The sequence below is a fragment of the Aspergillus terreus genome, genomic scaffold (genome assembly GCF_000149615.1).
Source record: "Aspergillus terreus NIH2624 scaffold_2 genomic scaffold, whole genome shotgun sequence".
In the NCBI taxonomy this organism is placed as follows: Eukaryota; Fungi; Ascomycota; class Eurotiomycetes; order Eurotiales; family Aspergillaceae; genus Aspergillus; species Aspergillus terreus.
Genome location: NT_165925.1, coordinates 2,331,998 through 2,353,931, shown reverse-complemented (window position 1 = coordinate 2,353,931; position 21,934 = coordinate 2,331,998). Strand labels below are relative to the sequence as shown.

Here is a 21,934-nt window from a genome sequence, read left to right as displayed (position 1 = left end):
GGAGATTGACCGGGAAACTGAGTGTCTCAATCAGATGAGAAGTGAGGCCCAGCGATGGTGGTGAACGCAGTAACGCTGGAGAACTTCAGACTCCGGGCGCTGATGGATCTTGAAAGAGCGCCACTAGGCAGCCTCACCGCCTTCTGTGTTAGAGGCTAGTCCCGATACAGTATAATCACGTGACCAAGGTTCTATACAGCGCCACTGCTTGTATAGCAGTGACATTGATGGTGAATAGTTCAAGGCTTACAATAACTTTGTTATATTATGCTATACTTCAATATACCGAAGAAGAGGCTTCGGAATTGTTGGAAGGTTTGCACACAGCATACACGACCGTTGGCCATTAAGAATAGCATCGCTATATTACAAATCAATTAAGATCCTCAGTAGTATTACAATTTCTGGTCTAGGTACCTATATCTTTCAAAGAAATTGGAGTAATGTTTCCAGCATTTCCTTATAATCCTTTTGGCCTGGCTCTTCTTCTGACAGACCCTCGATTTGCTCTGCAAGTAATTAGCATAGATACCTGAAGCAACTTGTAACTGCTGGAACATACCTTTCAGTGTGCCCTGAATAAGAGACAGATCTTCATCACGGTCTGCAAGAAGAGCGACAATCCGTTTTCTTGCTCCATCGTCCTCAGCCACAAGCCATGCCAAGATCACGTCGATAAGCTGCGACTGATGTTAGCGACTGAGAATGTGCAGGACGTGCAGGACAGCACATACCTGGATACAGAAAAGGCCTGCGTCAAACCTCCGTGAAAGCCACTCTGGTGCCATAATCTCCTGCTCTTCTTCCGTGTATTGTTTGCGCTCCTTTTCAATGGCTTGCTCGACAGGAGTCACACGCGAGGCATAATCTCGTCGTAACTTGATCAGCTTTTCGATTTTCTCATAGTCCTTCTCCATGAATTTTGCCAGGGCACGAATCCGTGGCGCGGATCCACCGGGCAACAGACGCAGGAGAGAGGCAAAAATGCCCAACAGATGCTCTATCGTCTGATGTTCTTGCTGTTCGAGCTTAGTCTCAGGGTATGTAAACCTAGGTGGTTCTGGGGCTACCCTACCTTTTTCATGAACATGCCGAACACAGTTCGCAGGCCCGCAGCCTCGACCAGACGCTCGCACGCAGGAGCACCCTCAATTCCACCCAACGCATGATCCAGCACACGCAGAGCGCGCGGCTTGCTGAATTTTCCTTCCTTCAACATAATCTGGGCCAGTTCAACGCCTTCACCTTCTAAGAACTTTTCCTTACCCGATGCCTCGTCGACAAGACAGATCAAGCAGTCAAATAAGTTCTCGACATACTCTTCCTCGTCAGAATCCTTCTCAGGATCGCGCTTGCGATATTGACTCAGGAGTTGAAGGAGTACGTCTACGCCATCCAGGCTAATGAATTTGTCCCGGTTTTTGGAGGATGATTGTAACAGTATAGCCAAGATCTCAGCCGAGTACTGCAGATTCTGGGAGACTGGCCTCTCTTTCTGCTGAACGCGGGCAAGAAGCCACGGAAGCGTATTCTTATCTTGACCGATCTTCTCAGCGTGCAATGTCTGTGAAGCAAGATTCTCCAAGACACCTATTCCGGGGGAGTCAGCAAAGTCGTCGCTTTTATAACACGGATAGATCTCTTACTTAGAACGTAATATACTCCTGCGCGGTCTGTTTCAGAGTTTTCATCCAACCGCGACAGGTTCTGAGCCAGCAGTTCGATAAGGTCCGCATCCAGCTATATCGGTCAGCATTGTCTGAAATGTAAGTAGACAATGGATGCATACCATTGCATTGACTAAGCTATCCCACTGTTCTTGCTCAGCCTCGACGTCTTCGTCCGTCAGTTCGCTGATGATCTGAATGGCATCAATGGCGATGTCGGCGTTCTCGTGAGAAAGTAGAGAGATCAACGAGCCAACGCATCCCAGCTTAGCAAATTCGCTGTAAAGTTCGGGGTGTTCGGAGAGGATCGATAATTCTTTGATTTCGGTGTCTAGATCAGCCTCGGAGGCCATGAATCTAAGGAATCAGCCCGATGCATATGAATCCGACGGAGTGTATGCTCACTTTTGAGGGTCGTTTTCGAACTTTCCTCGCAGCTCAGCGTTCTTGGAGATCTTCTTCTCAAAATTGAGGGCGAACCGGCGCAGCCAGGCAGTGTCGAATTTCTCAGGCTAGACAAGCAGTCAGAACCCAGCCGAAGACAACATTGACCAATAGTACATACCGCCGCCTCTCCCTGATCTTGTTGGTCGATATACTGCATTGCCTGCGCGGTTTGCCGGTCCATGCCTCCACCGAAAAAGCGTCCTTCCTCGTCATCATCGGGAACATCTTCTTCGGCGTCGAAATCGGGAGGGAGTTCGGGACCAGCTTCTCCGTCGTCATCCACTTCATCTTCGACCATCGGGGCCTTCCCTTTCGACTTTACATCTCCGTTCGCTTCGAGCTTCGCGGCTTTGTAGAGCTCGTCTTTGAGGATACGTTAGTATCTGCACCCGTTATACGGAATCTTTCGACGTACTCGGGTCTTTTGTGGCATCTAGTTTTCGTTTCGCACTAGCTGCCGATGACGGTTTCTGAAAACCATTAGCTTCCAATGCTGTTGCGCTGGTGTGCTCACAGTACCTTGAAAAGCTCATCGACACTGGTCATGGTTGCGACAGGTATTGCGGGCGAGGGTCGGCGCAACCACGCTTTAATCAAATGGCGCGAACCGGAGAGTGGAAAGCAATAATATGACTGGACTAGGATATTTCACACGGTTTCAAGTTGCATGCCTCTCAGGTCGCGTTCATGAGCTGATTGAGCCTGTGGTTGCGCTCTTGCTCCGAGATAATACGGCGTCCGGGAGGAGCTAAAGACGCAGTCGACCGCCAAGCACGCGAAAGATTTCTCGGTCCGCAACTTCATCATCGAACATCCATTTGCAACCCGACGTGTCTGCCTTTTGAACACCGTTCTAATCGACTACTCTCCACACTCTATCTCCTTTGAAATTTCGGATATTCGCCATGGCTCCCAAGCAGCACATCGTCGCCGCCGGCCGCCCCCAGAAGGGCTTCTTCGCTTCCGCATATGAGGAGATCACCCGTCCGGAGAACGCCACCATTGTGAGAAGCATCGTCGTGTTCGGCGTAAGTCCTCCTAAGTGTTGTTGGCTTGACAGAGTATCAGCTTGTCTGACGTGTTTTCTACAGGCCGGCGTCGCTTTCCTCCACAGCTCTCTCAGCGAGCTTCTCCTTCCTCCGTGAGTCGAGACCAACTACCGCTGATGATCGCGAGCGGCCTTTCTCAAAGAAGAATTGCCACTGACAATGAAGCAGTATGTAAACGAATACCCGATGAATCCGTACGTTGTGTCGCTGTGTTATGAGCTGTGAGTGTTGGTCAGACGATCTGTCTGTTGGGCGGATGGGAGATGCTGCCAACGCTTGTTATACTATATCCCTGGGTGAGGTTTATCTGGGTTGATAATCGCTCCATGTATTATACTGCATTTTGTGTTTTGGGGGTATGTTTGGTAGTACTTGACATGCGCGTGTTTTTATAGACGGGAAAAAGAAATCGATACTAGATGAGGTTACTGTCTGTCCACTATCAAGATGAGATGGTGAGGAAGCTTTCTTTTGTGACTTGGATATCTCATACTAGTCTCATGTAGCAGACTACCGTATGTGCTCCGGATATATACTCGGAACGTGGATATTGATACTCCCTCGAGTGTACGGAGTGAACATCACCACCCCTGATATTGTCCTGATCTCCACATGTCTCACAAGCTGGGCTGAATGTAGAATAGAAGAGTCAGAAATCCATGAGATAACATAATAATAATAACCTCAAACCCATAACTGTCTCTTCTAGAATCCGAATGGATCCCACATATTACCCTTTTGGGATTGCCCGGTCAAGCAGTTCTCGGCCTCAGGCACCGTGCGTCGTGCAGATCACTGACAATTCTCCGAGTACATAACAATTCCCTCGTCTCAGCTTCTCTGCCTCCCCGTTCCTCCCCGACGACACTAGGACCGTTCTATAATTATTCAGACACTACCCCATCCTCGAATTCTCCCCAAATAAGCTGATCCCCGCTAAATCCGCCAAGAGACTGTCCACCTCCCAATTAGCGCGGGGAACCCGCAAAATCCCCACACGAAGCGACCCGAACACCGCCTTTGGTAGTGCCGGGGAGAACACTATCCAGCGCTTACTCCGTAGTCGCTGCATGCACTCTCATTTTTCCGCCGGATCTGCTTTTCCTTCGATGCGAGATTCGTGAGACTTTCACAGCTGCAAGCGCGGCTGGCATTACGCTGCCGAAGATGATGACCACCAAACGCAGGTCGCCGAACATCGAGGGGCGTGATAACGTGCCGGTGGCCAGAAGAGACAGCGTCCTGGGGTATAATGCCCATGCGCCCTGGTTGCAGGACGCGCGGCCGTCAAAGGGATGGAGAACCCTCGGGGACCGCGCAGTGCACGCGTCCCTACCGCTGGCCAACATGGTGTCCACCGTGCAGGACCTGATCGACCCGGATTTTGACCCCCTCATTGCGATCCTCGACGACGAGCCGCGTTTTCTGAAACCCCTCCCTCCCAGGATCTCGCCAGAGGATCTGGAGTTTCTCCGCTTTCGTGGGGCCCTGACGATCCCCGAAAGTGGGCTGCGCAATGAACTACTGCGGTGCTATATCAAATGGGTGCACAGCTTTATGCCCGTGTTAAACCTCCAGGAGTTCCTACGATGTGTGGTCGAAAATGACCCAAATGGGAATATCAGCCTTCTGCTGTTCCAAGCGGTCATGTTTGTGGCGACAGCTTTTGTGGATTTGAAACACTTGCAGGATGCCGGCTATTCTACGAGGAAGAGTGCTCGCAGTGCGTTTTACACGCGGCTAAGGGTGAGTGCACCGGAAACACCGGCAAGTACGGGTTGCATCTAACGTGGATACAGCTGCTCTATTCCCTCGACTGCGAGGACGACCGGATCATCATCCTGCAGACCCTTCTCCTGATGACGTACTGGACAGACCACATGAACCATCCGCAGCGGGATATCTGGGATTGGATTGGCGTCTGCAACACCGTGGCCCATTCAATAGGCTTGAACAGAGATCCGTCGACCGCGACGAACATGGACGATAAGACGAAGCGCCTGAGGATCCGTCTATGGTGGAGTCTTTTCTCGCGGGACCGTCTCATTGCAATGGGTCTGCGACGGCCTACCCAAGTCAATGAAGGAACGAGCAATGTTCCCATGTTGAAGCTGGAGGATTTTGACCCCGAGCCCTTCCATCCAGCCGTGATTGAAATGTTCGACTGTCGTCAGCTACAAGACGCCTCCCACCAGAAGCGCCTCGCAATCATGTTCATCGAAAAAACGAAACTTTGTCAGTGCATTGGCCGCGTGCTCTTTGCCCAGTACATGCCCTCGCAGCGTCTGTTTGGCACCACCACCCGGACGACGATCACTCTGATTCCGAGGCAGGCCTCGGAATCGGAGCTGGCACGCTGCAGCCAGCGGCTGGACTCGTGGTTGGGGGCTCTACCAAAAGACGCGCAGTTCATCCCTGCCTCGAAGACGAACATCAAGGAAGGAGAGGATGTGCTGCTCCTCCATGGTGCCATGGTGAGAATGTTGTATCACGCTACCATTAGTGCCTTGCACCGTCCATGGGCCATGGGCGCCAACAAGGACCAGCCCAAGTCTCGCAACGAATTGACCAATGCTGCGCGCGCAAAAATGCACGATGCCGCTATTGGCATCACACACATCATCCAGGGTCTCAACCAACTGAACCTTACTCGCTTCCTTCCCCAGTCCGGAGTCACAGTCATTATCCCCGCGGCCGTGGCTCACTTGGCGAATTCGCTGTCCGACAATCCTTCCATCCGCGAGGCTAGTATCCACAACTTCCAACGATGTATCCAGGTCCTCCAGGGCCTACAAGACATATACCCCGCCGCCGACATGGAATTCGCCAACATCGAAGCCGCCGTCCGTCTCCAATCCGACAGCGCTAGCACGTTCCTGCGCATCATGCAGTACAACACCATCAACATGAGCCAGCTTCAGGCCCAGTCCCAGAGTCGAAGGCCCAGCGCCGGTTCAACCGTACAAACTATAACGTCGCCTGACGAGCGAACGCCCTCCCACTGGGCCTCCCCGAAAGCAGCAGAACCAAACAGCTCAAGCAGGCCCCACCCTCCCGAGAACAAGACCCCCAAACCCACTAGCCCCGAAACCCGCAAAGACAGCACAGCGACGACGGCTGCAAATGAACCGTCCTCGAAGAAAGCAAAACTCGAACACCCGACCCCCTCTACTTCGACCGACTTTGATGACCCTTTCAGCCGCATGATCAACCCGCCTCCCTCCCCTCCTGCCGACACGAACCCAACCATCTTCAATCCATCCGATCTCCTGCGGATGGACATTGACTCGTATATATCCGACTTCCCACTCCCCGACCCGTCGGGGTACCCCAATCTCGATGTAGACTGGGCGGAGGAGCTCCTCCGCGGAGCAGAACTGGACCTCGATTATCCTGGTCCCACCACAGACGACCGGAGTAATGATATCTTCGATTTTAACGACAAACCCGAACGAGGGTCTATGGGACATGGGAATGGCGACATTACAGGAGATTTGGATAGGGACTTGGGATTGACGCATTCGGGTGATGAAATGTTTTAGCATGGTTATGATAGATCGGTATATATACATGTACGTGTAGCTTACTTATGCCCAGAATGACACCATTTATGCTCCATTACTTCAGACTTCTTAAGGACAGAAAACTATTCTCATCATGAGATCCATTGAGCAAAGAGATTACAATCCCTTTGTTTTGAACGCCGGTGACAAATTCTAGATCCCCACGATCTATATGGCATCTATCAGACCAAAGAAAGCATTACAACGTGGCAGTCCTCCGTCGTGCATCTAAACCAAACCCTGAGTACCAGTCGGACTACCGACCGCCCCAGCGGTTGCTCTCGTCACCCTCTTCCCACAGGTGTTCAGTATATCCCAAGCCGTTTCTTAACGCTCTGCACCGTCTCCTTGTCGCCCGTGTTCTTGCCCATATTGTCACTGAGTTTCACCGCGGGCCGACCATTCGCGGTGGCAATCTTGATAACGATATTCAGCGGCTTCGACTTCTCCCCGTTGGACTTGTTGACAAAGTCATCTACAACACGTCAGCTGGAGCTGTCCACCGCGCACCCCTCACAGAACAAATGACTTACTGGTAAAGAACGTCCCAACTCCAAAAACAGGCCGGAACCCGGCCTCCTCCGCAATGACCTTGTACTCGAGACAGTGCTCGATGTTCAGCGAGTCAGAGAATACGACCGACTTCTTCTCTGTGATGCCTTCGCGGTCGTAGAAATCCCGCACCATCTTGACGAAGTACGTCGGGTCGCCCGAGTCCTGCCGCACGCCAGTGTACACATGCGCGTACGTCTTGGAGGGATGCGGGTGGCTGCCGTTGTCGATCGGCGCGGCGATGGGTGGCTTTGTGTCGGCCTCGCTCTGGGGCGTCGACTCGCCGGTCGTGCCGGGGCCGGAGGCCGTCGTGGACACGGCGCCGACGCCCGCGCTGGTGTAGTCGGGGATGGGCTTGCGGAAGGCGTCCAGGAAGGCGGGCGTGCCGAAGGTATCGGTCAGCGCGATGCCGAGCACCTGGCGGAAGGTTAGTGATCTGGTTGGAGAAAATGAACCGCAGCAGGCAAACTACATACACCCTCTCCAAAGCAGCCCATCCAGTACCGCAGGGCTATCTCATTAGCGTGCTCGTAGTCGTCCGTGATCGCCGCAATGGTCATGTACCACTCGTGAGCGACAGTACCGACAGGATCGACGTCGTACTTCATCGCAAAGTGCACGTTGCTCGTGCCGGTGAAGACGCCTGACCAACCCTGTTTCTTCTTTTCGGCCGCGGCACGACACAGCCCCGTCATGACCAGGTCCTGGGTGTGGTAGTCGCGGCGGCGTCGCGAGCCGAACTCGGAGAACACGCAGCCATTCTCCAGCAGCACGCAGCCCTTGCGGTAGGCCTTGTCCTCCTGGTTGCTGTAGTCCCAGTCCTTGTCGCAGAAGCGGAAGTAGGCCTCACTGGTCAGCGCCAGCAGCGGGATCTCGTACAGGATCGTGTCCACCCAGAGACCCTTGACGACGTAGTGGATGTCGCCAACGTCGTCGTCACTGCCGGTGTCGGTGGTGGGGGTGAAGTGGATTTCGATCTGCTCGGTAGGCTTGAGTTTGAAGGTTGTCAAGAAGTCCAGGTAGGCCGGGCTGAAGTAGGGACAGCGTTTCTTCAGGAATTCGATTTCCTCAGGTGTGACGTGGACGTTTGCGAGACCTGTTGGGAGAGGCGGTTACCATGGTGGTTGTTGGCGTGGAATATAGAACAGAGAGCGTCTACATACGGTCCATTTGGTTCAGAAGCCATTTATATGCCTCCCGCGTCAGCTTCATCTGCGGAGTGCGGTTCGTGAAGCCGTATGTTACGTCTGCGGAGACGTCAGAAGCGCCACTCATGCAGCAAGGGTGCGAGGAAGATACATACGGACATCAGGGAAGTACTTGAGAACGGCGCATTGCATCGTCAACTTGTATAGATCGGTATCAAGAAGGGAGGAGATGCCCTCCGGCAGAGGAGGGGTTCCTTCTTGACTCATTCTGCGCGCTACGCCCGAGCTCTGGCGAAATCCCAATGTATAAATAGCTGTAGCTGGAAGTGCCGCAGGTGGTCAAGGACAGATTCAATCCAAGGCTGGGTTCAATGGAGTAAAGGTGACTGAAGAATTTCCATATCAATCGGCTGCGGGGGAACCGTTGAAGCCGCCATCGGGAAAGCTGTTTGCACCGTTTGCATGCATCGGATTTTCGTCATTGAAGTGCGTCATGCTCAAGTAGCTGGCTGGGGGGGAAGGTAGGAGCGATTGTAGGAGATTGCTGTTAACTATGATGGGATTTATGGAAAGATAACGCCTGGCAGGGGTGTGCTCGTCGGATTAGGGTCATTGCGAGCCTTTGCGTGTTGGGAAAGAGGTCTTGTGCATTCAAAGAGGGTGTGTTGAAGTGGATTCTATCTTTCAATTGTATACGTGCCTTTGGCATGTATAGTGAGGTACATGAAAATGTCATCATGCAGGCCAATGCATGATATTGACCTGTTTGGGATCTATATTGTACAGACGAATGCTCACTGATGCCTGATCCCTCAGGCCGCATACCCCGCCTGTTTGACAAACTTTCAAAGGTGGCTGTGGCTGGTGTGACTGACTCAGCATTTAGTGGCGGTGTCGCTGCCTGATCTGCAAGGCTTCCCGGCGGCCGATTATTCCGAGCGCGGCGATTGTCCGTTTCCTCCCAGATTGATCAACTTATCGCTCTTTGTCCTCACTGTCCATCACTATCCATCGCCACCATCACACCCGTGTCGCTGTTCGTACAGGACACTCAGCCCTCTACATACTGCCATCTGGGCCCGTCTCTGATCCAATCCTCATAGCCTGGTTCGAAGTTCAGAGGCGCTCCAGTTCTCGACCGCCGACATCGCATCAGTCTACCCAGAAACATGGCGCACGGTGCGGAGGACTGCGCAGCGGTCTTGGAGCAATTCGTACACGATGTGGCCAACTTACCCGCCGAGATCAACCACCTGATGGAAGAAATCCAAGCGAAGGATAAAATCATACAAGAATGTCGCGCGACAATCAACTCTCGAGACAGCAGTATCCAGAAGTTCATCAAGCTGAACGGCAGTCTGACGCCGAACCCGAAGGAGGAGCAGTACGGCCGGGCGATTCTCCAAAACCTTGAAAAATCCCAGCAACTACAGGACGAAAAGATCCAGCTCAGCGATAAAGCCTGCGTGCTACTGGATCGCCAGATCAAGAAACTCGACATCAAAATCCGCGACCTCGTCAACGAAGGCGTCCTCTCCAACGATCCTCCCCTCCCCTCCCTCTTCAACAATAAAGACCAGTACCGCGATCCTCCCAAGATCTTCTTCCCCGACTCCACCTCCGAATCTCCCGCCTACAGCACCCCTCTCAACTCCACCTCCGGCAACGCAAACGTGATCATCGGCGCGACGCAACGGCTCAATCAGTCTCTGGCCCGGAACGTCGGCGCAGCAGCCCTCACCTCGCAAGCTACCGCACGCAGCTCGGCCCCTGCTACTCCCGCCGGCGGGACTGGCCATCTGCAACCGCGCCAGCGGGAGTCGTCCGCCGGCGCAGTCGAGAACAAACGGCGACGGTTGAACACACAACTCGGCACGCTCCCCGCAGCGTCGTCGAACCTGCGGCAGTCCTCTCTTGGGCCCGGAACACCCAAGGGCGGAACCCCGGCGTCGAGTCGCGCGGGCAGCGCAGGGCCGCGCACCATCACGACCACCAAGAAAGCTTTGACGAAAAAGGTCGCGCCGCATCAGCAACTAAAGAAGATAAAGGCTTCTGGCGGGAAGCCGGGCAAGCGGTCGTCGAGTGCAAGCGGTCGCATCAAGATGACGGGCCCGAAGAAATCGCCTTCTGCCGCGGGCGGCGATGAAGACGAGGATGACTCGATGCTCAGCAGTGCTGATGTCTCTGATTCGGAGAACGCGAGTGACACTCGTCGCGGCGATGACGATATGGAGGACGAGGAAGAGGACGAGGGCAATGAGGATACCAAGGTCTACTGTACGTGTCGCAGCGTCAGCCACGGGGACATGGTGGCCTGCGATAATGAGAACTGCGAGTTTGAGTGGTTCCATTGGAAGTGTGTAGGCTTGACGCGGGAGCCGGTAGGCAAGTGGTATTGTCCACAGTGCGCGGCCAAGTTGAATGCTTGATTATACCCTCATGTATTATGTTACCAATTTCTGCAGAACCCACGTTTTCATCACATAGAAACATTACCTACCTACTACCTAGTCAATGCAACGACAGGCAATACCTATGCATCAGAAGACAAATCCCCCATCCGAACCATCATATCCATTGACTTTTTCTAATTCATAAATGCCCGTATTGTAGACACCAACCATGGTCAATCCCAACATCAGACAAACATAAACGCCATCGCTATGCAAGCAAATATGATCCGGCGCTCCCGCGCACATCGTACATGGAATAGAAACCAACAACAGCCACTAGAACCCGAGCGCCTTTTCTAGCCACGGGTCGAAATACTCGCAGCTTTCCGGGCTCACCGCACCGCCGGGCGCACACAGCTTGAAGACCGGACATTGGCCGCAGGGCGCCTCGGTCATTCCGTTGCGCACGAGACGGTCGGTCTCGGCGTCGTCGCCAGCAGGTTTCCGCGCCTGCTGCGCCTTCACCTGGTCGGGGTTCTTGACGGACTTGTAACACTCGCCGTTGTTCAGGGCGACGAGCTTCTTGTCGTAGCAGAGCATCTCGAGCAGCTGGACGATGCTCTCCTCGCCGAGCCGCACAGCCGTGAGGCGACTCTCGTTCACGGCGGCCGTGATCATCGCCACAGTCGGGTAGCCCTGGTAGCCACGCGGGAAGGGCAGGTACTCCTTCTGGGGCGGGTCGGACTTCACAGCAACGCCGGCGCCGTCGGCGGTCGTCTTCATGCGCTTTGCGCGGGCGCCGCCGCCGCCGCTGTCGGCAGAGACCTCGAACCAGCTCTTCCGACTCACGGTGTACTCGATGTAGCCGGCGATGCTGTTGATGAAGTCCTCGTCGAGAAGGCCGTCGGTGAACCAGGCGCCGCCGGTGACGTCCTCGCTGGGGGCGAGCCCGGCCAGCATGTACATCTTGCGGGTGGGGAACTTGACATTGTGGACGCTCTTAATGTAGTTCTTGCCTTCGAGCGATTTGAGACAGCGGTCGAGGATGGACTTGTGCAGGTTGGTGCGGTTCTGGATCAGCCGCACCCAGATGCCGGAGCGGCCGGTCGAGTGGATGACATTGTAGACCAGGCTTTCGTCGGGGCTGAGGCTCTGCAGTCTGATGCGAGGAGCGAGACGATTAGCAATTTCATGGGACGTGGGAAAGAGACATCATGTCTGTGTGCGCGGCAATTGGCATACTTTTCAGCGTCTTCCCGCGAGATGATCTTCCATGCGAGACGGTCATTTTTGCCCTGGAGCAGTCGGAACAGTTTCTGGTCGACGAGTCGCTGGGTGCATTGCAGCAGAAGCGCGACGTCGTTCTTTGGGATCACGTTCAGTTTCAGCAGATCCTGTTGGTAGAAGAGGTGGTCGGAAGGAAAGCCCTCAAGGCATGCATCGTAGAGCTGCGAGGCAAGCTCGTTCACTGAGGCGCTGCCAGAGGCCATGTTGAAGCAAGCCGGAGGGGTCGGTCAGTCAGTCAGGATGCGAGTCACCGGAAAGGCCGAGAAAAGATCATGTTCAAGGGCGCATTCCCGCTCGGCCTGGTGTGTGAGTCAACCTGCAATGTCGATTGCCAGGCACAGTCGGTGTCACAGGGGAGGTTGGTGAGAAAAGGCAGGGAGGAGTAGGTAGTTTGAAGACGAAGTAAGTGATGGTCGAGAAGATGTTTTTGGCGGCTTTTTCTTCGACAGCACCTGTTTAGGTTTAGCGCCGTCCGAAGCTAGCGGGGGCACGGTCTGGATGCCTGAGGCCCGCTACATTTGTCCGGAAATTTCCAGAAGCTCCCGCAGCAGTTAAGTTGGTTCGAGAGCTCACCTCACCTCACCGTTTCGTTCTCTCTTCCTCTCCTCTCTCCCTCATCCACATCCTCAGTTTCTTTCCTCACCACCCACCGGGAAGTTAGTCACCATGGCTGACGCTCTCAAAGCCGAAGGCAACAAGGCCTTCTCTGCAAAGGATTACTCCACCGCCGTGTATGCGTTCATTGACCCCGCTTTATGGGCTCCGGTAGAGCTATGCTAACGGGAAGTTCGCTGCAGGGACAAGTTCACTCAGGCCATCGCCATCGAACCCGAAAACCACATCCTCTACTCCAACCGTTCCGCCGTCTACTCTGCCCAGGGCGAGTATCAGAAAGCTCTCGACGACGCCAACAAGGCCACCGAGATCAAGCCCGACTGGTCCAAGGGCTGGAGCCGGAAGGGAGCCGCCTACCGTGGCTTGGGAGACCTTCGTAAGTCATTCCGTGGTTGTCTACACTGGTGAAGTGTTCATGGCTAACAGTGGGACAGTCGCCGCCCATGACGCATACGAGGAGGCACTGAAGATTGAGCCCGGCAACGATCAGGCCAAGTCCGGTCTGAGCGCCGTTCAGAGAGCCATCAATGCCGAGGCCCAGGCCGACGGTGTCACCGGGGACCCTATGGGCGGCCTCGGTGGCATCTTCAATGACCCCCAGCTTTTCCAGAAACTGGCCAACAACCCCAAAACCTCCGGTCTTCTCGCCGACGCCGAGTTCATGGCGAAGTTGCAGCGTGTGAAGGAGAACCCGAACAGCGTGGGTGAGGAGATCAAGGATCCCCGGTTCCTGCAGGTCATGAGCGTCCTGTTGGGTATTGACATGAGCTTCGGCGCTCCCCCCGAGGCCGCCAGCGCTGCCGGTGCGGCCGAGCCCCAGGAGGACGTCCCCATGCCCGATGCTCGTCCTCAGCCGAAGAAGGCGCCGGAGCCCGAACCCGAACCCGAGCCGGAAGACGAGGAGGCTGTCGCCAAGAAGAAGGCCAAGGAAGCCGGCGACGCGGAGAAGAAGATCGGTAACGACTTCTACAAGAAGAAGCAGTTTGATGAGGCCATTGAGCACTACACCAAGGCTTGGGAGTTGAACAAGGACGTGACGTACCTGAACAACATCGGTGCCGCCAAGTTCGAAAAGGGTGATTTGCAGGGTGCCATCGAGACTTGCCAGAAGGCCGTCGAGGAGGGCCGTGAGCTCCGTGCCGACTTCAAGACGATCGCCAAGGCCTTTGCCCGTATTGGTACGGCGTACGAGAAGCTGGGCGATCTCAAGCAGGCGATCGAGTTCTACAACAAGTCGCTCACGGAGCACCGAACCCCCGATGCCCTTACCAAGCTTCGCAACGCCGAGAAGGCCAAGGACAAGGCCGAGAAGGAGGCTTACATCGACCCGGCTAAGGCTGAAGAGGCCCGCGAACTCGGACAGAAGAAGTTCCAGGAGGCGGACTGGCCGGGCGCGGTGGATGCCTTTACCGAGATGACGAAGCGCGCGCCGCAGGACCCTCGTGGTTACTCGAACCGTGCGGCCGCACTCATCAAGCTGATGGCGTTCCCGCAGGCGGTGCAGGACTGCGACGAGGCGATTGCGCGGGACCCCAAGTTCATCCGCGCGTACATCCGCAAGTCGCAGGCGCTGGTGATCATGAAGGAGTACAACCGCGCGCTGGATGCCTGCACGGAAGCCGCCGAGCACGACGATGGCACGCACGCCCGGGAGATTGAGCAGCAGCAGCAGAAGTGCCTGGAGGCGCAGTTCAGTGCCCGTGCGGGCGAAACGGAACAGCAGACGATGGAACGAATCCAGAACGACCCTGAGGTGAGTTTGCTTTGAATTTTGGATGATGGTTGGATGATACTGATGGTTGTTTATAGATCATGTCCATCCTGCAGGACCCGGTGATGCAGAGCATTCTCCAGCAGGCCAAGAGCGACCCGGCGGCTCTGCAGGAGCATATGAAGAACGCGCAGGTGCGGTTGAAGATTCAGAAGTTGATGGCGGCGGGCGTGATTCGTCTGGGGCGGTAGAGGTTGACCAGTCGAGGGATGATGAAAAGTCGGGTTGAGATGATGCATTTTCTTGCACTTTCTTTGTGAATTGCGAGTAGTCTACGACATGCCATTTTACGAATGTGATTATGTTATGAGTAGTCGAGCGGGAGTGGGAGCGTTAAAGTGGTTGTACTTCGCCTGCGAGATATATTTCCGCACCATCTCACATTTCGTACCAACCTTGTGGAATTATTATTATTTTAATCAGCACGTGTTGATAATGGAACAAGTTGTACAAAGGACTATGGTGAACCCTGTTGGCGACATCCCTTGGGGAATACACTGCTATCAACAACAGGTACTACGTAGGTGTAGGGAGTAGACGCTTGGACCGACGCCAACAGGCTAACCGGGTCGCCCAGCCACATGCCACCCACTCGAGGGAAGGTTATCTCCGAGCGTGTCTCACTTCCACGCTTTCTCATCCACGCCAAGCTGGCCCGGAAATGTTTTTCGGCGGCGAAGGATCCACATGGCGTGGCTGGGGAGGCGCTACTATTGACCCTGGTGGGGGTGCAATACATACAGGTACGTACACCTACTGTACCTAGTATTGACAGGACTAATCCCAGAGTGGATGGACGATGCATCCAGAGGAATGGCGTGGTAGGACTCCTCTGGTAAAAAGGTTGATCCATGGGCGATGCGCACGATCATCGCATCGTATCGGGCTCCACCGGCGAACCATGGGCGATCGGTTGTTCCTGATGAGGAGTTTTCAGTTCAGTGGGCGATTGCTTCCAGTCCAACTCCTTATATCATGTATCTCTTGGATAGAGCAAAGACACGGGATGATTGGGGTACTGTGGCTGGGAGGATTCATGTTACTATCGGTGTTGTGTGGGGTTGGTGTTTGTTAATTGAGATGATGATATTAGCTCGCGCATGCAGTGGCAAATCCAGCGGGGCAAAGCTAATCGGGGACAGCTCAGCATTGGCGTTGGGGAAGATACTTCGGACAGCATTCCTGAATCTCTTCTGATAATGACTATAACTAGAACCCCATCCTGACACCTACAGGTACAGAAAGATATTATAGAAGAAAGCGAGACCGCTATAGATCTATTATTGGTATACCTATTGAGCAGGGGTAGGGATCTGTGGCGCATGTGGCGGTGCAATCAATAGATCGAGACTGGCGTCATCCATCCGCCGATCCTTGCGGTCCATTGAGAGCTGAGAGTCGATGAATGACAATAATAATGATGATGATGATAATAACATCACCCTCATAGTATCTACTGAATAATAATAGCAATAATGAATCCTTTGTAATCTCTCGGAAATACAAACAACCCCCGTGGACCAGATCAGGAACTGGAACGGATGCTGGATCCGATCGGCCTGTTCCTTTTTTTCCTTTTTTTCTTTTTCTCCCCTTCCTTTTTCCCTTTTTCCCTCGGCCTTGATTGACCCTTTTCGTTCTGCCTCCCCCGATCGACGTCACGACGCGCGGATCTCTCGTCTTCCTTTTTTTCTACCGTATGTCATCTCCTCACCTCGTCTCTTCTCTCGTTTCTCTCTCTCCCCTCCCCATTACATCCATTCTCTTCTTCCCTTCCTCATCTACCCTTCTCCAGCCACTTCTCCGTGGCGTTGCAGCTCAATCTCGTCTGAATTGACTGCATCCCTCCTCCGCTACGGTCCCCCCTCCCCCTCATCATCGACCGTGCTTTATCCGGTGAGTAAAGGTCAAGGTTGAATGTCTGATGTCTACATGAATTACTTCTTCCTCTTCTCTTTCTTTCTCCGTCCCTCTCCCTCTCTCGCGCTCACCCTCTCCTCTCCCCTGTCCCGAAGCTTCCACGCTCTCCCCGCTGCGGAGTTTCTGAAGGCAGCAGCCTTATGGCCCCGACCCTAACTCAACCCCAAGGCCGCCTACTTGTCCCTCACTTCAATTCCTCCAATTCCTCCCATCGCGCGCCCTTTGTAGCCCACCCGTCTGATCCTTTTTATCCCCTCCAACAAAGGAAAGAATAAAAGAATCCGTCTAACTACCGTCTCCAGAATTGGATCCACCGGGGTTTGTAGTCGGTGATTCTTCACCCCCCATCGCCCCGTGAGCCATGGCCTCCAACGGCGTAGATGCCAAAATGAGCGAATCGAGGCAGCAGGGTGCCATTGAGACCGCCCAAGAGGCCGCCCAACATCCCTCCCAGGATGCTGCCCAGGCCGCCGAGAAGGTCCTCGTCGAGGAGACTCGCAAGGCCGGCATACCCGCCTACCAATTCGACCCTGATGCGTCTCCCGAAGAGAAAGCCGCCGTTGCGGAATCGGTAGGATTTCATCATCCCGAATCTCTTAACATTAACTGACCGGCTGCCGTTCTCTTGTAGCGGGTACCACCAGGTTTCCACCACGAGAAGAAACCCAAGGCGACCGCCGTCATTACCGATAAAGTGAGCCCTCTCCTTCTCCTTCCCCCGTACTTTCCCTAGGAACATCTTGCCTAACCAGCGACCTCTCTTCTCCGCTAGGATGACGGCTCCCCCGATCAATACGACCTCCCTCCCCCGAGATCGGCAACCGATATGCTCGAAGAAAAGGCCAACGAAACCCCCGCGGAGACAAAGGCGGATGCCATGGATGAAGATTTGCGATGGGCCCGCGACCGCACCGGTTGGGCTCCGCAGTTCGAGAAACCCATGACCGAAGAAGAAAAGGCCGAGGGAACGCTGTTGGACCACCAGGATTTCCTCGAATCCAAGTTGGATGACAAGTTCTTTGGAGGTGCGTAGAACCACCAACTCGGAAGATGCCATGATCTGGATACTGACTCTTCTAGACTGGTACCATAATGCCGGTGTGATCGTTTTTGCTTGTCTGTCCTCCTGGATCATCGCCGTTCTGGGCGGTGGTCTGGCGTGGGTCTTCATTGTCATGGCGGCCTGCAGTACCTACTACCGGACCTCCATTCGCCGTGTTCGACGAAACTTCCGCGACGATGTCAACCGCGAAATGGCCAAGCAGCGCCTCGAAACCGACACCGAGAGTCTCGAATGGATCAACAGTTTCCTGGTCAAGTTCTGGCCCATCTACGCCCCGGTGCTCTGTGATACGATTATCAACTCCGTTGATCAAGTGCTGAGTACCTCCACCCCCGCCATGCTTGACAGTCTGCGCTTGAAGACCTTCATCTTGGGTTCCAAGCCACCCCGGTTGGAACACGTCAAGACCTACCCCAAGACCGAGGTGGACACCGTCATCATGGATTGGAAATTCAGTTTCACCCCCAACGACACTATGGATCTTACGGCCCGCCAGCTGAAGAACAAAATCAACCCCAAGGTCGTCCTCGAGGTCCGCCTGGGCAAGGGTGTGGTGAGCAAGGGCCTCGATGTGATTGTCGAGGACATGGCCTGCAATGGCTTGATGAGAGTCAAGGTCAAGTTGCAGGTCCCATTCCCCCATATCGAGCGCGTGGATGTCTGCTTCTTGGAACGGCCTGAAATCGACTATGTCTGCAAGCCTCTCGGCGGTGATACACTAGGTTTCGACATCAACTTCATTCCCGGTCTGGAGACCTTCATCAAGGAGCAAATACACAACAACCTGGGTCCCATGATGTATGCCCCCAACGTCTTCCCCGTGGAAATCGCGAAGATGTTGGCTGGAAACGCCGTCGATCAGGCGATCGGCGTGGTCGCCATCACGCTCCACGGTGCTCGCTCCTTGAGGAACCCCGACAAGTTCGCTGGTACGCCCGATCCGTATGCAGTCGTCTCTCTCAACAATCGGACTGAACTGGGCCGGACGAAGACCATCCGCGATACCGACAGCCCCAGATGGAACGAGACCATCTACGTTATTATCACCTCGTTTTCGGATTCTCTTACTATTGCGCCGTATGATTGGAACGAATTCCGCAAGGACAAGGAGCTGGGCACTGCCACCTTCCCGCTCGACCGTCTGGAGGAGGAGCCCGAACATGAAAGCGTCTATCTCGAAGTCCTGGCTAGCGGTCGGTCTCGTGGCTCCATCCACGCCGACATCCGCTTTTTCCCTGTCCTAGAGGGGCGGCAGCTCGAGAACGGTGAGATGGAGCCTCCCCCAGAATTGAACACGGGTATTGCCCGGTTTACCGTTGAACAGGCCAAGGACCTGGATGGCAGCAAGAGTATTGTCGGCCAGCTGAACCCGTACGGCGTTCTCCTTCTCAACGGCAAGGAAATCCACATTACGAACAAGCTTAAGCGCACCAACAACCCCATCTTCCAGAATGCCTCCAAGGAATTCCTGGTCACTGACCGGAAAAACGCCCGTCTGGGCTTGGTGATCAAGGACGACCGTGATCTCAGCAAAGACCCCATCCTCGGATCCTACCAGATCAAGATGAATGACATGCTCAAGATGATGGAGAAGGGCCAGGACTGGTTCCATCTGCACGGGGCCAAGACTGGCCGCGCGAAGATGACGCTGCAATGGAAGCCTGTTGCTTTGGGCGGAGTTTCGGGCAGTGCTGGCTATGTCGACCCGATTGGTGTGATGCGTTTCCACTTCAAGAGCGCCTCGAACCTGCGCAACCTGGAAACGATTGGCAAGTCTGACCCTTATGCACGGGTCCTGCTCTCCGGCTACATGAAAGCTCGTACCGTGACCTTCAGAAACACCCTGGATCCTGAATGGGACGAGGTGGTCTACGTGCCGATCCACAGTCCCCGCGAGAAAGTCACTATCGACGTCATGGATGAGGAAAGCGTGGGTAGCGATCGCACTCTGGGGTCAGTCGAGCTGTCGGTGGCAGACTACGTTCATGAGAATGAGAATGGGGAATACGAGGTCGACGATGAGATGCAGCCTATCTCCAGCCCGCTTCGCATTGGCTCTGGCACTCCGAAGGGTGTGATCAACTATACTGTCGCCTTCTATCCGGCCGTGCCCGTCGTCAACCCGGAGGACGAGGTCGAAGAAGAGGAAGTGGAGGCCGAGCTGAACGGCGAGGCTGGCGGCAGCGATGCCCCAAGAAAGAGCGTCGATTCCAGGCGCAAGCCTGCGCACGCGAAGACGCTCAGCACAGACTCCAAGGTTTCTGCCAAGACGCTCACCACCAACGGCGACGCCAAGTCTTCCCGTCAGAGCTTCGAATCGCATGCGAAGGACTCGGACGCCATGTCTGTCCGGAGCATCAAAGAGGTCCCAAAGATTCATATTGGGGTGGAGGACCTTTCTCAATACGGTAATACTGCATTCCCCTGAAGACTGCTTACAAATCGATCCACTGACTAGCGATACAGAATCCGGTTTCCTGGTGTTTAAATTCCATGAAGCTCAGTTGGCGGGCCCCAACGTTCATGTGGAGGTGGTGATGGACGACTACATGTTCCCCGCTTACACCTCGCACAAACTTCGTTCCAAGTCTGTGAAGATTGAAGACAGTATGTCATTGCTTTGCCCAGGGAAGAACGAACACTAATCATACGGCAGTCGGCGATGCTTTCGTCCGCGAGCTCGAATTCTCCAAGATCACCCTGCGCCTCGTGGAGAAGTCGAATACCAAGGATGATAACGAGGAGCATACGCTTGCGAAACTGACCGGTGACACTTACTCCACCTTGCAGCGAATTCTGGTTCGTCTCCCCGACCTCCGACCTGCGGGACTCGGCTGACCTCTTCTAGTATACCCCTACGGAGCTCGTCCTTCGAGGAAACGAGGGAGAATTGAGCAAGATCACGGTCAGTGCGCGCTACATTCCCGTGCGCATGAAGCTCGACCCGCGGGAGAGCATCAACAACATGGGAACGTTGCGAGTGAACGTGCTGGACGCGGCCGATCTGCCATCGGCGGACCGGAACGGCTTCAGCGACCCGTACTGCAAGTTCCGTCTCGATGGCAAGGAGCTGCACAAGACTAAGGTGCAGAAGAAGACGCTGCACCCTGCGTGGAACGAATTCTTTGAGACGCAGATCAAGACCCGTATCGGCGCCGACTTCCGCGTGGATGTATACGATTGGGATTTTGGCGACCGCGCCGACTATCTGGGGGGCGCTCAGATCCCCATCGACACGCTGGAGCCGTTCAAAAACACGGAGGTGACGCTACCTTTGGATGGCAAGTCCGGTGCGATCCGCCTGAACATGCTCTTCAAGCCGACGTATGTGATGCGGTCCCGTCAAGGGTCGTCGACGTTTGCCGGCAACTTTGCGACCCCCGGCAAGATCGTGGGCGCTCCGGTCAAGGGCGTCGGGATTGTGGGTGGTGGCGTGATCAAGGGCGCATCGTTCTTGGGACGGGGCATCATCTCGCGATTCCGCAATGATGACGCCTCCATCTCCGAAGCCGATGAAATCGCCGGCGACGCTGCGGCGCCGTCGGTGGTGGTGGAAGGCAGCCCGGCGCCGAGCGAGACGGCCAACGGGAATGGGCTGCAGCACTCGCGCACGCGCAGTGTAGCGTCGCACTATGGGGACCGCATGGGGTTGGGCGGCGCGGGCAAGGGCGAGTCGGGCACGGCGACGATCACGGTGGTATCGGCCAGCGACTACCCGCCGTCGGCCAACGTACGGGTGTACGTGAAGGCGATCACGCCCAAGGGCGAGAAGGAAGTGTTGAAGAGCAAGGCGCACAAGGCCAGCGGCGGGGGGCCCGTGCAGTTTGACGCGTCACATGAGACGTGCCGGGTCCATAACACGACGGCGGATGTGCAGTATCGCGTGCGGGTGGTCGACCATGCGACGTTTGGCTCGGACAGCGTGCTGGGCGAGGGGATGTTCATGGTGGCCGACCAGGGGTCTGGGTTGGGGCAGGACAAGGCCGTCCAGGCGGGCAGTGGTACGGTGACGATCCGCAGCAGCTTCGCGGCGACCGAGACGTCGCTGCGGCCCGGGACGGCACACTCGACGGCGGGGGATGGGGCGTCGGAGGTGGTGGATAGCCCCGAGTCGAAGAAGGGCCGGCGGAGCTTCCTGAGCAAGCGGAGCGTGAGTGGCGCGTGAAGTACTCGGTACTAGTTACTACTACGGCGTACTCCGAGATCATGTTTTACTTTGATCAGTATATAATTTTTTATTTCCCTTGTTTCGGGAGGGAGGTTATGATTGGTGACGGGATTGTGCGTGGTTATTTTTATGTATGATGGTTTTAGTTGACCTGGCAGAGAGCCGGGTCGAATGATGAAGAAGTTTTACGATGTGCGGAGGATGGCCGAGACTGCGTAGGAATGACATTATGGAGTCAAATGTAGGTAGTAGTTAGGTAGTACGATGTAGTAAGAGGCGGTGGAGGCATGA

General features: G+C 54.9%; 6 protein-coding genes across 6 annotated transcripts; 4 read left to right on the top strand and 2 right to left on the bottom strand.

Moving 5' to 3' along the window:
- Positions 1-426: 426 nt before the first annotated feature.
- Positions 427-2,660, bottom strand: ATEG_01819 (beta-catenin-like protein 1; the record flags this gene model as incomplete). Its single annotated transcript, XM_001209184.1, has 10 exons — positions 427-509; positions 563-680; positions 735-1,019; positions 1,076-1,590; positions 1,647-1,740; positions 1,790-2,024; positions 2,073-2,179; positions 2,233-2,477; positions 2,530-2,584; positions 2,634-2,660. 10 exons carry the CDS (start codon positions 2,658-2,660, stop codon positions 427-429), a joined length of 1,764 nt encoding a protein of 587 aa, XP_001209184.1.
- A 1,673-nt stretch (positions 2,661-4,333) lies between these two features.
- ATEG_01818 (transcription factor domain-containing protein) lies at positions 4,334-6,705 on the top strand (the record flags this gene model as incomplete). Its single annotated transcript, XM_001209183.1, has 2 exons — positions 4,334-4,909; positions 4,963-6,705. 2 exons carry the CDS (start codon positions 4,334-4,336, stop codon positions 6,703-6,705), a joined length of 2,319 nt encoding a protein of 772 aa, XP_001209183.1.
- Positions 6,706-7,031: 326 nt separating this feature from the next.
- Positions 7,032-8,693, bottom strand: ATEG_01817 (nicotinate phosphoribosyltransferase; the record flags this gene model as incomplete). The annotated part of the gene is made up of 5 exons (XM_001209182.1): positions 7,032-7,201; positions 7,260-7,695; positions 7,755-8,374; positions 8,442-8,525; positions 8,582-8,693. 5 exons carry the CDS (start codon positions 8,691-8,693, stop codon positions 7,032-7,034), a joined length of 1,422 nt encoding a protein of 473 aa, XP_001209182.1.
- A 902-nt stretch (positions 8,694-9,595) lies between these two features.
- ATEG_01816 (putative PHD finger domain protein) lies at positions 9,596-12,291 on the top strand (the record flags this gene model as incomplete). Its single annotated transcript, XM_001209181.1, has 4 exons — positions 9,596-10,703; positions 10,791-10,807; positions 11,180-12,039; positions 12,069-12,291. The coding sequence occupies 4 exons, from the start codon at positions 9,596-9,598 to the stop codon at positions 12,289-12,291; spliced, it is 2,208 nt and encodes a 735-aa protein (XP_001209181.1).
- Positions 12,292-12,772: 481 nt separating this feature from the next.
- Positions 12,773-14,683, top strand: sti1 (Hsp90 cochaperone STI1; the record flags this gene model as incomplete). Its single annotated transcript, XM_001209180.1, has 4 exons — positions 12,773-12,837; positions 12,904-13,097; positions 13,156-14,474; positions 14,531-14,683. 4 exons carry the CDS (start codon positions 12,773-12,775, stop codon positions 14,681-14,683), a joined length of 1,731 nt encoding a protein of 576 aa, XP_001209180.1.
- A 2,117-nt stretch (positions 14,684-16,800) lies between these two features.
- ATEG_01814 (putative membrane bound C2 domain protein (vp115)) lies at positions 16,801-21,640 on the top strand (the record flags this gene model as incomplete). Its single annotated transcript, XM_001209179.1, has 7 exons — positions 16,801-16,983; positions 17,044-17,106; positions 17,185-17,437; positions 17,493-19,883; positions 19,942-20,082; positions 20,132-20,274; positions 20,324-21,640. 7 exons carry the CDS (start codon positions 16,801-16,803, stop codon positions 21,638-21,640), a joined length of 4,491 nt encoding a protein of 1,496 aa, XP_001209179.1.
- Between the last annotated feature and the right edge of the window lie 294 nt (positions 21,641-21,934).